General features: G+C 42.1%; 1 protein-coding gene and 1 long non-coding RNA gene across 9 annotated transcripts in view; one reads left to right on the top strand and one right to left on the bottom strand.

Moving 5' to 3' along the window:
* The window catches only part of KCND3 (potassium voltage-gated channel subfamily D member 3), a 270,240-nt gene extending 257,503 nt beyond the window's left edge, over positions 1 to 12,737 (bottom strand). For 2 of the 8 annotated variants that reach the window (XM_083508874.1, XM_083508879.1), the window contains exon 1: positions 557 to 1,669. In XM_083508874.1, the coding sequence (XP_083365000.1) occupies positions 557 to 1,662 (1,106 nt within the window). In that variant the 5' untranslated portion in view covers positions 1,663 to 1,669. Of the gene's footprint in view, positions 1 to 556; positions 1,724 to 11,353; positions 11,783 to 11,815; positions 11,925 to 12,249 lie in introns of those variants that run through there. The other 6 variants (XM_083508873.1, XM_083508875.1, XM_083508880.1 and 3 more) reach the window with 6 other exon arrangements.
* Positions 11,992 to 12,859, top strand: part of LOC310709465 — a 42,556-nt gene continuing 41,688 nt past the window's right edge. The window contains exon 1 of the long non-coding RNA XR_014527540.1: positions 11,992 to 12,097. This is a non-coding gene — a long non-coding RNA (uncharacterized lncRNA). The remainder of the gene's footprint in view (positions 12,098 to 12,859) is intronic.

Below are 12,859 nucleotides of genomic sequence, written 5' to 3'. Positions count from 1 at the left end.
AAACTATTTATCTGCTTGACTTTAATTCAATTTTTTTTTTTAAAAAAAAAGTTCATTGTACCATTCAGTTATTTCCCACTCCCCCCTTTTTTCACCTTCTGCCAGGGTCAGACCCTCTTCTTTCATTTCAATCCTTATTTGACTTTAATAACATTTAAACTCCTGTTGAAGGCAATGTGAAAAACACCCAGATAAGTTCAAAGAAAGAATGGATTCTTTAAACCAACGCAAAAATGAAGATTCTTACAGATCCCTGCTCCTTATGCCAAAACTGGAAGCAAGATAGATTGCAAGTAATGCCAGAGTTAAAACAACAGCAACAACTAAGACCTCATTTTGAACAACAATATGGACCAGATGTCACTGCTGCAAAGCCATCATGACGTTCTGTACATATAAATGTTGGAGGTTGTGCACAAGACAGCATTGAAAGAAAAAGAAACAGACCTCAATAGCTGCTTAGGTCTATGTTTCAGAAAAGGAAACAAGCTTGGAACCTCATCCCACCAATCAGCTCATGTGACCTTTGGTCAGGAAAGAGAAGTGAAGCACTTACCCAAGAGTTGTCATGGTGACAATAGTGTACCAAAAAGAAGCTGGGATGCTGGTGAACTTGCTGGCTGAAGATCCTTTCTCTGCATAAAACATCACAGTAGCAAAGATGATGATTGCCATAGTGAGAGAAAATAGAAGAAAACCAAGCTCTGAGGCACAGCTCTTCAGTGTGTACCCCAGGATTCGCAAGCCTTGGGAATGACGGGAGAACTTGAAAATCCGGAACACCCTGAAAACCCTCAGAGTCACAAAGGCTCCACTGACATCTTCGTTGTCTGTCATCACCAAGCCAATGTAGTACGGCATGATAGCCACCACATCGATGATGCTCATGACACTCCTGATGAACCTGTAGCGACTGGGAGCCGCAAAGAGTCGCATAAGGTATTCAACTGTAAAAATCATAACGCAAGCTGTGTCCAAGCAGAAAAAAGCCATTTCGTACCTTTCTCCACATGGCAGTTCCTTATTGCCAGGGATTGTTCCACATGGTACAGTCTCCACCACATTGGTGATCACAGAGACAGCAATAAAGAAGCCGGTGACATAGTAAAAGACTAAGGCTAAGGTGCTGGTATGGGGGTTCTCGAAGGCTCGCCACATGGTCTGCCGGAAGCTCAGAGCTGGCATAGACTCTTGCTTATTTTCGGAGTCACTGTCATCCATCAAGCGCTCAGCATTTTCCCGTTTCCTGTCTTTGTACTCTTCATAGCAGCAGTCCCCAATGATATCGGGTAGGATCCCATAAAAGGCAAGCTCCTCATCATAGGCTGAGATGCATTCATACCTTGGGTAGTGCAGTTTTCCAGTCCTGTAAAAATTTAAGATACACCTAAAGACATCAGGGTCCCGGTCGAAAAAGTATTCCTTTGTGTCTTCGTTAAAGAAGAACTCTTTTTCTGTGCTGCCAAGCAGAGTGTCAGGGTACCTCTCCAAGGTAGTCCTCCAGGTCTGGAAGCGCCTACCACTCACATTAAGAATGATGAGCTCATCCTGTCGTTTGTTTTTATCCGTTGGGGCCAGTGGCATCGGACAGTTGGCAACTGGCATCCATCCTATGGCAGCTGCTCTGGCAAAGGGCAGCCATGCTGCTACACCCGCAGCCATGATGGATCTGATGGAAGAAGACAGCTCTTCTAAAAACTGCTTGACTTCAGTTCAATTCCATCTACAAATACAATTAAACAAAATTCAGAGTGAGTGGCCACTTTGCCTTTGATGCTATCTTTATAATGATTTAAGACAGATGCCGCCAACGTGGTGCCCTTCAGATATTTTGGACAGCAACCCCCACCAGCCCCAGCCAGCATGGCCAGTGATAATGGATAATGGGAGTTTCCTCCAAAACACCTGCATTAGGTTGGGGAAACTTGGTTTAAGTCCTTCACTATTTCTTGGTTAGATGGTAGAGCAAAATGTTTTCGAACATACAAACTAGGTGAGGCAGATTTTCAGTGGCAACCACTGTACATTAAGTCTACCTGATGACATCTTGAAAAAAGACTCCTGCTGCCTTCTTAAACATTCATAAGGAATTGGTCAGTCATATCCCATGGATAAGCAACCCTCTATCTCAAAAAGCATACTGCAATCACCTTAACTGGATCCCTGCCAATTTTCATTCATAGCCTATTACCAATGGTAGAAAGATTGGAAAGGGGTTTCTTAGGCAGCAAGACAGAAGTAGCCAGCTTTCTGCTGCTCCAGGGATTGGGCTCTCTGTGTTGATTCCACCCCTCCCTCCACCCCCAATAAAAATCCCTAACTGTGGTAGCCAAACATTACTGCTTAGAACAATGAATGTTTTAAAGCACTCATGATAATCAGCATGGAAAAAGTTATGGCATTATTACTGGTAGAATTTTTGAACAGCAAATTATTCCTCATTAAAAGCATTTAAAAGCAGCATCAACACACTAATTTAAATTTGCTTCCTCACAAATAAGCTTCAGATATCATTCCCAGGTGTAAACAATGGGTCCTGATTTAGAAACTCGGAAGTGCACCAAGACATTTCACAAAACGTGTTCAGTATGTGGAAAAACAACTCCTAGTGGTTCGTATTCACATTTAGAAGTATGTGGGGTAGCCTATCCTCATGTAACCTGTGTGGTAGTACCCATCACATTGGCATAGTCAGTCATCCATATGAATATGCTGTCCAGTAGAACATTCTCCCAACTTTGTAGGTTGCTCAGTTTCCCCAGTTCCTATATGTCAAGCAGACAAAAACCTGGCTGTGCTACTTTTGCCCAATGTAGTAAGATCCAGTTCAGCTTTGCATATGCAGAGCAGTTGTTCCACTAGCACAACTTTTTCATCACGCATGTAAAGTAATTTCTGGAGCAGATCATATATGATCATTCCAAATATAGCTGTCAGAAGGGTCTAAAAGTGCTAATTTATTTTACTGGACGACTCATCAGTAGAGTTATCTGTCACAACTGCAAGACCAAGATTGATTTCTAATAATCACAGTAAGTGCAATGACAATGCTAATAAAATAGTAGGATATTGTGAGAACTCACTACCAGCAAGTGTTACTATCAGCTGAAAGGTTTATTGAAGTCATTACATATTCAGGGGCCACTTCATTATCCAGACAGTGGTCTAGTGGCTGCAGAAACTGATTCCCTCAGTAGAGAGACTGGCATTTGTTGGGCTAATGCTGAATCCTTAGGGATTAGAGAGGGCTATGTGCATACTTATGGTAGGCACTGTTTCCTCTGCCAAGAGAAAATGCACACCTCTCCCTAATCCCTGGGGATTCAGCACTAGCCCACCAGATGCCAGCTTGCCTACCGATTTGCTTACGGTAATAACAGGCATATTAATAATGCGCTACAGGCTACTGCATTATGAATTTCTATTAGAGAAAGCACACATTACCAACAGGGAAAGTCAGGCATAAGCACCATTGAAATCAGTGTGACTCAAAAGCACAGTTATGTGCATATACTTTCAATGCGCTTCAAGTGTGTCTAGCTGGATTGCGCATAGCTTTTTAAGCCATGTATTAGGATAGCTGGACTATCTAAAAAGAATGAGCAGGGTTTTCAATTTTGCCTATTAATGCATTAACGATGAGCATAGTACTTTGTGAAAGTGGCTTGGAAAGATGTTGCATAGGGAGATAGATTATACAACGGAAACATGTGCATGTTTTCTCATAAATAAGGCCCCTTGATTTCAAGGGGACTTGCGTGCGAGGCTTTTTGGGTCATATTTATACATATTTACTCAGAGGTAAGCACAGGAAGGATCTCACCTTTGCAGTATAATGACAACAAAGCATCATTAGAGATACATTTATACCTGCCTGGATAGTAACCAGCTGTAGTGTTGCTTCATACAAACACTGGATTTTTAATTGGTTAATTACTAGCATAGCTGGCTATATGCCATTAATAAAAAGCAAAAGTGTGATCAGTATAAACACTGGATTTTTAATTGGTTAATTACTAGTATAGCTGTCTATATACCATTAATAAAAAGCAAAAGTGTGATCAGGATATGCAGCAATCAAATTTATTTTATTTTATTGTAAAACTACATGCAAATTATCTGATTAACAAATTATTCCAGCTAGATATCAGGATGTAAAATGGAAGAACCTCACAAATTCAGAGGATTTTGTCTCTCCATTCACAGCTACCAGATTATTTTCCTAGAAAGAAGGAAGATTCCTATATTTAATTTGATAAATTTTCTCCTTTGGCTTCAATCTACTTTAAAGAAGAGAAACTTACACTAATTATAGTAGACCAGCAGCTAAGCACCTCATTGCTCATTTTCTGGCAATGTTTTTATATGTATAATTTCTCCACTGGCAACTGCCTTTCTTCTTGGTTACCTCAGTACATCAGAATGGTACAGCATATTAGATATTAGACCACTGTAGTAGGCTAGACTGGGTTCTTGAAAGAATGGAAATGTTTAAATTTCCGAAAACAGCCATTCTGAGAATGATGTGTATGTTGTGTACAGATGAGTCTTTCTTGATCTTGTGTGAACAAAGTGCACATTATATCAAAGTACAACTCTTCAAAAAAGCCAATGAGGGTCTTTCTAACCAAAAACACCAAATAATAAAGTACATTGATGACAATACTCACCTACCAGCATGCCTAGGATAAAAATTAATTTTCTAAATCCAAAGAACTAGCTGTTAAAGGGAAGAAAAATGTACTTCACACTGTTGGTGAACATCCTGATTGCACACTGATTTATGCCATAGTAAGGGTTTGGGTATAAATGACATTATAAAATCTGCAGCCAAACCCATTGGTTTCTTTACCTTTCTCTTCCTTTGCATTTACTCTCAGATCTCCAGTGTTTATTTTCAATTATTTAAGTATTTGCATGTCATTTTCCCACCTCACAAACTGCCATAGAAACAGCTGTTTAAAACTTTTAAAATAAGGACAAAACATAAAGAGGAGGTGGGAAGAGGCCAGCCAACAGGCAGAACCAGTAAAATGGACGTTATCATACAAGCCGATGAAATTAACAGTCAAATTCTATCAAATGGCAGATGATTTTTTTTATAAAAAAAAACACCACCCCAAAAACCAGAAGATTACAAAGGAAACCATTAAAAGACTTGCTGAATAAACTAGCTTCAAGGATTAGTGTTCTGCTTTCCTATATAAGTGAATGGCCACCCATTCATTCTTACAAAGAAATAAAATGCTGAATTTGAGCACAGCCCCCAGCCCCCACCCCCCAGTGCAGGGAAAGAGTCATACTGCACCCTTTCAGAGGATTCAGAATACAAATCTGCTTTCCCCATATATCCTGCCAATCATAATGATGGGCATTTTGCTAGCTAGTATCCAAAGTTCACTACTGGAACTATCCTACAGTGATCCAGGACCTGGTATCTTTTTGCCTGGATTGCGACAGTATGTTGTATGTGCAGCTACCTTTCAAAGCAGCCTGAAAACTGCAAAGTAACTGGGACTGGTTGTTAGGAACATATCATACCAGTACTTTCGAATCTTCTCCAACATGCAGTCCATTTTTAGGTCCAGGTCAAAGAGCTGGCCTTTAATGCCCTTCATTGCTTGGGACCTTGGCATATGAAGAATCACCTCTGTACATGACTATATCCAACCTTAAGATTATGTTCTGACTGCCCATGCCATATCTGAATGATAGTTCAGTGTTTCAGCATTCTTGGTTTTGAAGTTCTGTGGAACGGGGGGAATCAACTCAAACCCATACTAAGGGGTGAGGCAGACAATATGTAATATGAATCATAATACAACAACCACCTGGAAGACTGAGGAATCAGAGTTACAGTGTGCACATTCAGGGTAACTTTCTAGATTTTGAGAATGTACCCCACCTGAATCCACACACCCAGTTTTGAGGGGCAGGGAAAGTTAATACATAAACACATCATGGTATCTCCCTTGAAAGCTGTCAGAGTGAGACTGATATGTCCAATCAGAGAATATAATGTTTATTTATTTCATAAAAGTTATACACCACTTGATTGTAAAAACTCAAAGCAGTTTATAAAAGAAGAACAGGCTCCACCCAGTGTCCATTTTCAAGAGGGGCAGGGGTAATTGATGCCTTACAAACAATAAAAATGCACAGGATAAATTCCTAAGAGAGATGATGTCAGAATTTTCAGATTTGCTTGGTAGTACACAGTGTCCCTGGGTGGCACTGTGGGTTAAACCACAGAGCCTAGGAATTGCCAATCAGAAGGTCAGTGGTTCGAATCCCTGTGGCGGGGTGAGCTCCCGTTGCTCAGTTCCTGCTCCTGCCAACCTAGCAGTTCGAAAGCACATCAAAGTGCAAGTAGATAAATAGATACCACTCTGGCGGAAGGTAAACGGCGTTTCCGTGCACTGCTCTGGTTCGCCAGAAGCAGCTTTGTCATGCTGGCCACATGACCCGGAAGCTGTACGCCAGCTCCCTCGGCCAATAAAGCGAGATGAGCGCCGCAACCCCAGAGTTGGTCACGACTGGACCTAATGGTCAAGGGTCCTTTTACCTTTACCTTACACAGTGTCCCCACCACTACCACCATCCTGTTCAAGAGGCTAGCTTTAACACAGCTGCAAGTTGGTTGATAATATTCCGGCCTTTTGTTCATTGACAGAACAAAGTCATAAATAGATCCCAGTAAGTCAGTGCTGAAAGCAGCTTGCAATACTTTTGATGCCAGGCACAGCTTTTCCATTTGCCTGGGCCTTTTACCGTAGCCCTGCTGCATCCTTAGTTGCTGCCTTTTAATATTGTTTTATGATTGTACTTTATTGCTTTTATTGTATTTTATGGCCGTATGGCCATTTTTGGTTACCTTTATTGTTCACCACCCTTTGACGAAGTGCAGTTTATCAATACCTCAATGAATAAATGAAATGAAATAAACAGAAAGGTACAGAATACCATTATGTTGCTCTAGAAGGCGGTTCCACGCACTGAGCTGAGAGTACAAGTAAACCCTGATGAGAGCTCTGGCAAAACATACAATTCACTTTAATCCCTGCAAGAAGTAGCATCTATGGACACAGAACAGGACTCAGAAGTCATATATTTCTGAACCTACGGCAGATTCCCTGATTTAATATGAGACAAATTTCAATGGGAAACTCCAAGAAATAATCAAACCTTAATTTAAGTCAATTCCTAGGTTCACAGTATTAGACTCAATGTCATTTCAGTATATTGGTCTATAATGGGCATGTCTATGAATAAAGCAGGAGCTGGTGAAGCATGTACTTCATACACGGTTCTCCCCTGCTGATGGACAGATACTGAAGGTAGAACAGAATGTAAAACTTCCAACATTCTTCCACAACCAAAAATGAAAAGAAGAGAGAGCAGGAGATATGTTACCAACGAAGAATTTTGTGATGCCCGCAGGCTTGAGATTCTGCAAAACGTACTGGGTTGTATCCCCTAGTGCCCTTTGCCCTGATGGAATGCACTTCAATCCTTCCCAAAAAAATTGCTCCAGGGGGTTGGGGAGACCCTTTGGATCAAAGAGCCTCATCAGTGCAAGGGAGACCACTGGCTACAATCCGCTGTTACTGGTTGACATTTTGTTCCCTGGCGGCAGTTTCTTCCTACGAGCAAAGAAATGTTACATTGAGACTTACATCAGAAGATGGTATGAGGGTATAATTATTGGAACCAGTTAAAGAAACTGAACATAGAACCATCACGTGATCTGCTACTTTCCCATGACATCAATGAAAGCCAATTATTAAAAAAAGTGTGATTTCCTATAAGTTACCCTCTTGATACATGGCCACTTATTTTTAGTAGCTCTGCAGAAGATTCTGATAACATTCAGGGATTGCATCAAACTACTCGGGGCTCACATGGCTAAGCAATTTTAATGGGAAAAGTAATATGAAACACAGGCTGCTCAACAGAGACTTTTAGAGAATACTGGATGGGCATGGAACAATTCTGGATTTATGTGGTAATTGTGTGACTGAAACGGAGTTCTTCTCAAAATTCCTTAGAGGCATCAGAATCTACAATTGCGTAAGGTAGATCTTTGTTATAAATTCCAGCACTGTGTGCATGGCCACTCCACAATGTTGCCAAAGGCACTCCTAATGTGTCCCATAAAGCATTACTTAAGACACTAATAGATCATAAATGGGTTACACATTTTAAAACCACTTTTTAAAAAAAAGAAAAGAAAAAGAGCCTTCTGGGTCTGTATGCTTACTCTGAAACTGTAAACTCTAGCTATCTGCACAAGAAATTAGAACATTTGAGTGAATTGGAAACATTATGTTGACATGTCATCACTTTGAGCACAATACCATGTATGCTTATTCAAAAGTAAGTCCTGCTGCATTCAATGGCACTTACTACCATTCCAAGAACATATGCATAGGACAGCAACCGTATTTATCAATTCCAGGAAGTGGAGACAATTTTCTGATCATGTATGGGCTATTGGCTCAGGCTCCAACATATAAGTTACATTTCAGAAGTCAATAACTGTTGTTGTTGTTGTTGTTGTTGTTGTTACAGGGTGGTATAATTCAGTTGCTTCCAGTAATTTTGGGGAGTATATTTTAGGATATCATTGATACTATGTGGAAGGGCCATAGCTCAGTGGTAGAGCATGTGCTTTACATGCAGAAGGTCCCAGGTTCAATTCCTGGCACCTCCAGGAAACCTTGAAGAGCTGCTGCCAGTCAGTGCAAGCAGTTAGCTAGATAGAGCAATGGTCTGAGCCAGTACAAGGCATCTTCTTATGTTCCTAACAATGAATTATTTCAATTTATATCTAGGGGTTGCTTCAAAGTGGGATAAGGACAGAACTGAAAAGGTAGCATGCAAAAGCATAAAATATATAATTGGTATGGAACATTGATCTATGCACCTGTATCACTCAGTGTTTTATTACTCGGTAGTTTGCAGATGAAGGACTGTGAACGACTGCTGTTGAAAAGTTATATGCTTGAAGTAAAGTGAGAGGAGAAGAAAAGTCCTGTCGGTGGTGTTTGATCTGTAATGGCTGTTTCACACATACAAGTCATTATGTGACACTGCAGTTAGTGACCCTTCAACATATAGGTATACATTCACCCTTAGTTCCATTGACAGAACTTACTTCCAAGGGGATGCAAAAACTATGTATTTGTATTGCCAACAAATACTAATAAGGAAGCAAAGTTAATTAATTAATCAAATCCAACTTTTGATCTTGATCTTTCCTAGACTCCACCCCCTTCCCACCCCCCAAAAGTAAAAGCTTGAGAGGAAAGACTGCACACAGTATATTATGTAGCTAATTTAGCAGCAACAGGTTAATGTGTGGAAAGGTATAGAAAGACCTCTCTTCACATACAGAAACACAAATGCATATAGCATTTACAATAAGAGCATTGTGGGCCATGCAGAATCCATTTAGGAGCAAAGTGCATTCTGCAAAAGTGCCCCCCCCCCCCGCACCACACACTGTTGAAGACAATAGTTCACTTGTTACCATTTCAATTAAACATATACAAACATGAATTGTAAACTCCACACTGGGGCAATACCTTTATTAGACCAACCAAGACGTCACAAAATAGTGGCAAACTTTTGAGTTCGCCAGAACTCTTTATCAGGTGAGATGTTACACAAAGTGGGCGTGTGATCGGATTACGGGATGACAAAACTCAAAAAAGAACAGCAAAAAATTCTTCATCCCCTCCTTTGTGTAAGACATTTCCTGAGGAAGAGTTCTAGACAACCCCCTTCTCACAATTTGGTAACTTTTTAAATGGTTCTAATAAAGCATTGCCTAAATGTGGATTTTGAAGTGTTCAACCCCCCTCTTGAACCAACTGTTGTTTTTTAGACATTTTTTTTATTCTAAAAAGCTAAGCCAGACAGAGATGTATTGACAGTATCTTTTACTTGGCAGTCTACTGATGGTATTTCGACTAGAGGAGATTGTGTGCATGGTATGACCCTTTAGACTGAAACCAAATGTCAACAGACTGTGGAAGCAAACAGACTGTGTTTTCTCTAGGTAAGTGCCATGCCCCACAAAGGGTGCAAAGAAAATGGTAATCCAAGGCTTTTCTGCTCTCTCAAAAAGATCTGCTCTTTCCAGTCACTCCAGCCATCCTTCCACATGTAGAAATAAAGCTTGTTTGAGCTACGTCTTGCTTTATTGACAAGAATTTTATTTTCACTTTGAAAATTCAAATCCACACTCCTTTCTAGGATCAACAGTGCACTGGAGAAAAACTTTATAGAATCACATATTTATCCCTGTTCATTCAGGGGGAAAAGGAAATAAATGATGGACTTTCATCTCATTAACTTCTGACACCATATCAATATTTCTGGGTGTCACTGATCATCCCTAGTTAGACTTGTTTTAAGAAATTTATATTATCTGTAGAAGCAGATAAAGGTAACTTCAAAGAGCAGGGAAGGCTGACAAACAGAATAATGTGAGTTTCATGGAATTATAAGAGCAGGGAGAAAAGCTGGTATTCTGAATACTAGTGTTTCCTTTTTAAAAAGTCCTTTTTATGTGGGTCAGGTTCCAGTTTCAATGATCTTTTCATTTAAAATGCAAACTATGCTCAGATGAGATTTCTACACCCTCTCTCAATTAGATCTCCTCCTCCACCTTCTCCCATGGTAGATAATAAAACTTCTTGCAAAAGATTTCCTCTCTCTTTTCTCTAGCAAATGTACTCAGTGAAAGCAAATCATAGAGCAACAGGATAGAGACATGCAAACTTCATTAATCCAGCCTCCCCCCCCCCCAGCACCATGCATAAAGCCAAATTAGCCAGAACTTACCTTGATTTTTTTTAAATCACCCACACAATAGATGGAAAACCACACATACAAAATGATCATGGAACAAATGAAGACCAGTCCTTTGGGCTAAATGTGAATCACCTTCCCTAAGTCGGAGCTCTCCACATGCAGTTTGGAGGAATCAGGCAATACCAGCAGAGGGAAAGTAGAGAAAGAGGTGACTAAACGGCTTATCTTGTTATTGCTGAGCCTGGTAAGCTCCTGGGTTGACAAGATGCACTTGCAACCGTTCACCTTTAAGTCCAGCTTGGAGTTTTGCTCTTGCCTGATCAGTCCTATCCAAGCACTCAAACTTTCCCCTCATTTGCTGGTGAAGAATGGGGGACCAGAATGTCTGTCTTGGAAGGTAGCTAGGAAAGCAAGGTTCTGAAGGGAGAGACTGTGTACACTGAGAGAGAGACACCAATACATGAAGTTATTCATCTGCATGCATGGCTTGACATGGAAGGGCGATGTGACATGGGTAAGGAAACTAAGTTACCTGTTGGAGGCTCTCCACTTAGATAAGCAGGCACCCTTTCTCAGGTACATCTTGCAGCCAAAGTTGCTGATGCCCATTTTTTTTCTTCCTTTCTAAAATAAAGCTCTTGCCTTCAGCTCCTATGCAACTCTATGATTTCTGGTTCTCATCCCTTCAGTTTTCCATGTATGCACATCCCTCCCAACAAACACGTTGAAATTCTATACTCAATTACCTGTGAGTAAGTCCCATTGAACTCAAAGGGGGGTTACTCCTGAGTACCCAGGTATAGGATTGCCCTGCGCTTTTACTTCATCCCGTTTTGGGTCAAGTCCGATTTTGCATTTTGCCTTCCCACCTTTGCCTAAATATCCAAATCCGAGCGCTCTTGCCTTCCGGAGTTAAAAGAAGCCTCAAGGAAGTGACTGATGGGCTACAGCGGGGCTTAGTGACTTCGGTAAAGCAATACAAATGCATACATACATGGAATACAGGCGCTCAGCTGCTTTCCCCGGCGTGCGTCATCTCATTCGGAGATTCAGATTATACTTAAACTGTGTGTGTGTGTGTGTGTGTGTGTGTGTGTAGGAGTTCAGCGGAATGAGCTGATCTGTGCTTTGGAAGCAAAAGGAGAGAGAGAGGGGGGACAAAACGGCAGAGAAAGGGAAAGAGCACCGAGAGAGAGAGAGAGAGAAGTGTTCCTTAGCATCTCATCTCTCTCTTTTTGGTCGCAGTTCCCAAAAGCATCCACCGTCCAAAATTCAGGTAAGGACTTAAGAGGAGAGAGAAGCAGAAACTCGTGTTTCTGACGGGCTGCGAGGAAATTCATCTCCGCCCCCACGCCCGCCGCACCCTCTCTTTTTTCCTCTCCCCCACACGCAGACACACACGCACTCCTCGAGTGCTCCTTACTTTACCTCCTGGGCGAGGTGCTCCCTTGCCATGCCATGCCATCCTCTTCGCGGGTGCCCGTTCAGCAGCTGGGCTGAGGAGGTTGCCATCCAGATGCTGAAGGCGCTTACTCTAGCTGCTCGGACTGGGGAGGGCGGGTCGAGGGAGGAGGAGGCGCTTGCCAGGGGCGCGCTTAGCCCATCAGCTCAGCAGGCGCACGGAGAGGGCGCAGGAGCTGGGTGTACTGCTGATGCGAATGCGCGTGGACGTCGCCTCCCATCCTCGTGTTCCGCCGCCGTTTTTGGTTACCTCCCTGCCCGGTTCTCGTTCAGCAGACAGATGGCGCAGTCCCACCAGGCTTGCACCAGTCGCCGTGTGGCCGAGCCCTGATGTCCACGCTCCACAAGTTCGCGGGCGGGAGCGAGGGGCATTCAGCACCAGGAGAACGGTGGACAGCTCCTCGCGTCCCACACGCTTCCTTCCTCCGACGCTCTCGGCAAGTCCGCCTCGCGGCCGTTTCCTTTTCTCCAAAAAGCCTGTTGCCATTTGGAAAGGGCCACCCCGACGAGGGAGGATCAGGAGCGATCGAGGAAACAGATCGAGATCTGCAGGCATAGATCGCTAGGCGGGTATCTG

This window comes from Podarcis liolepis (genome assembly GCF_965112155.1).
Source record: "Podarcis liolepis genome assembly, chromosome: 6".
Lineage (NCBI taxonomy): Eukaryota > Metazoa > Chordata > Lepidosauria > Squamata > Lacertidae > Podarcis > Podarcis liolepis.
This window is presented reverse-complemented; position numbering and strand designations above follow the sequence as displayed.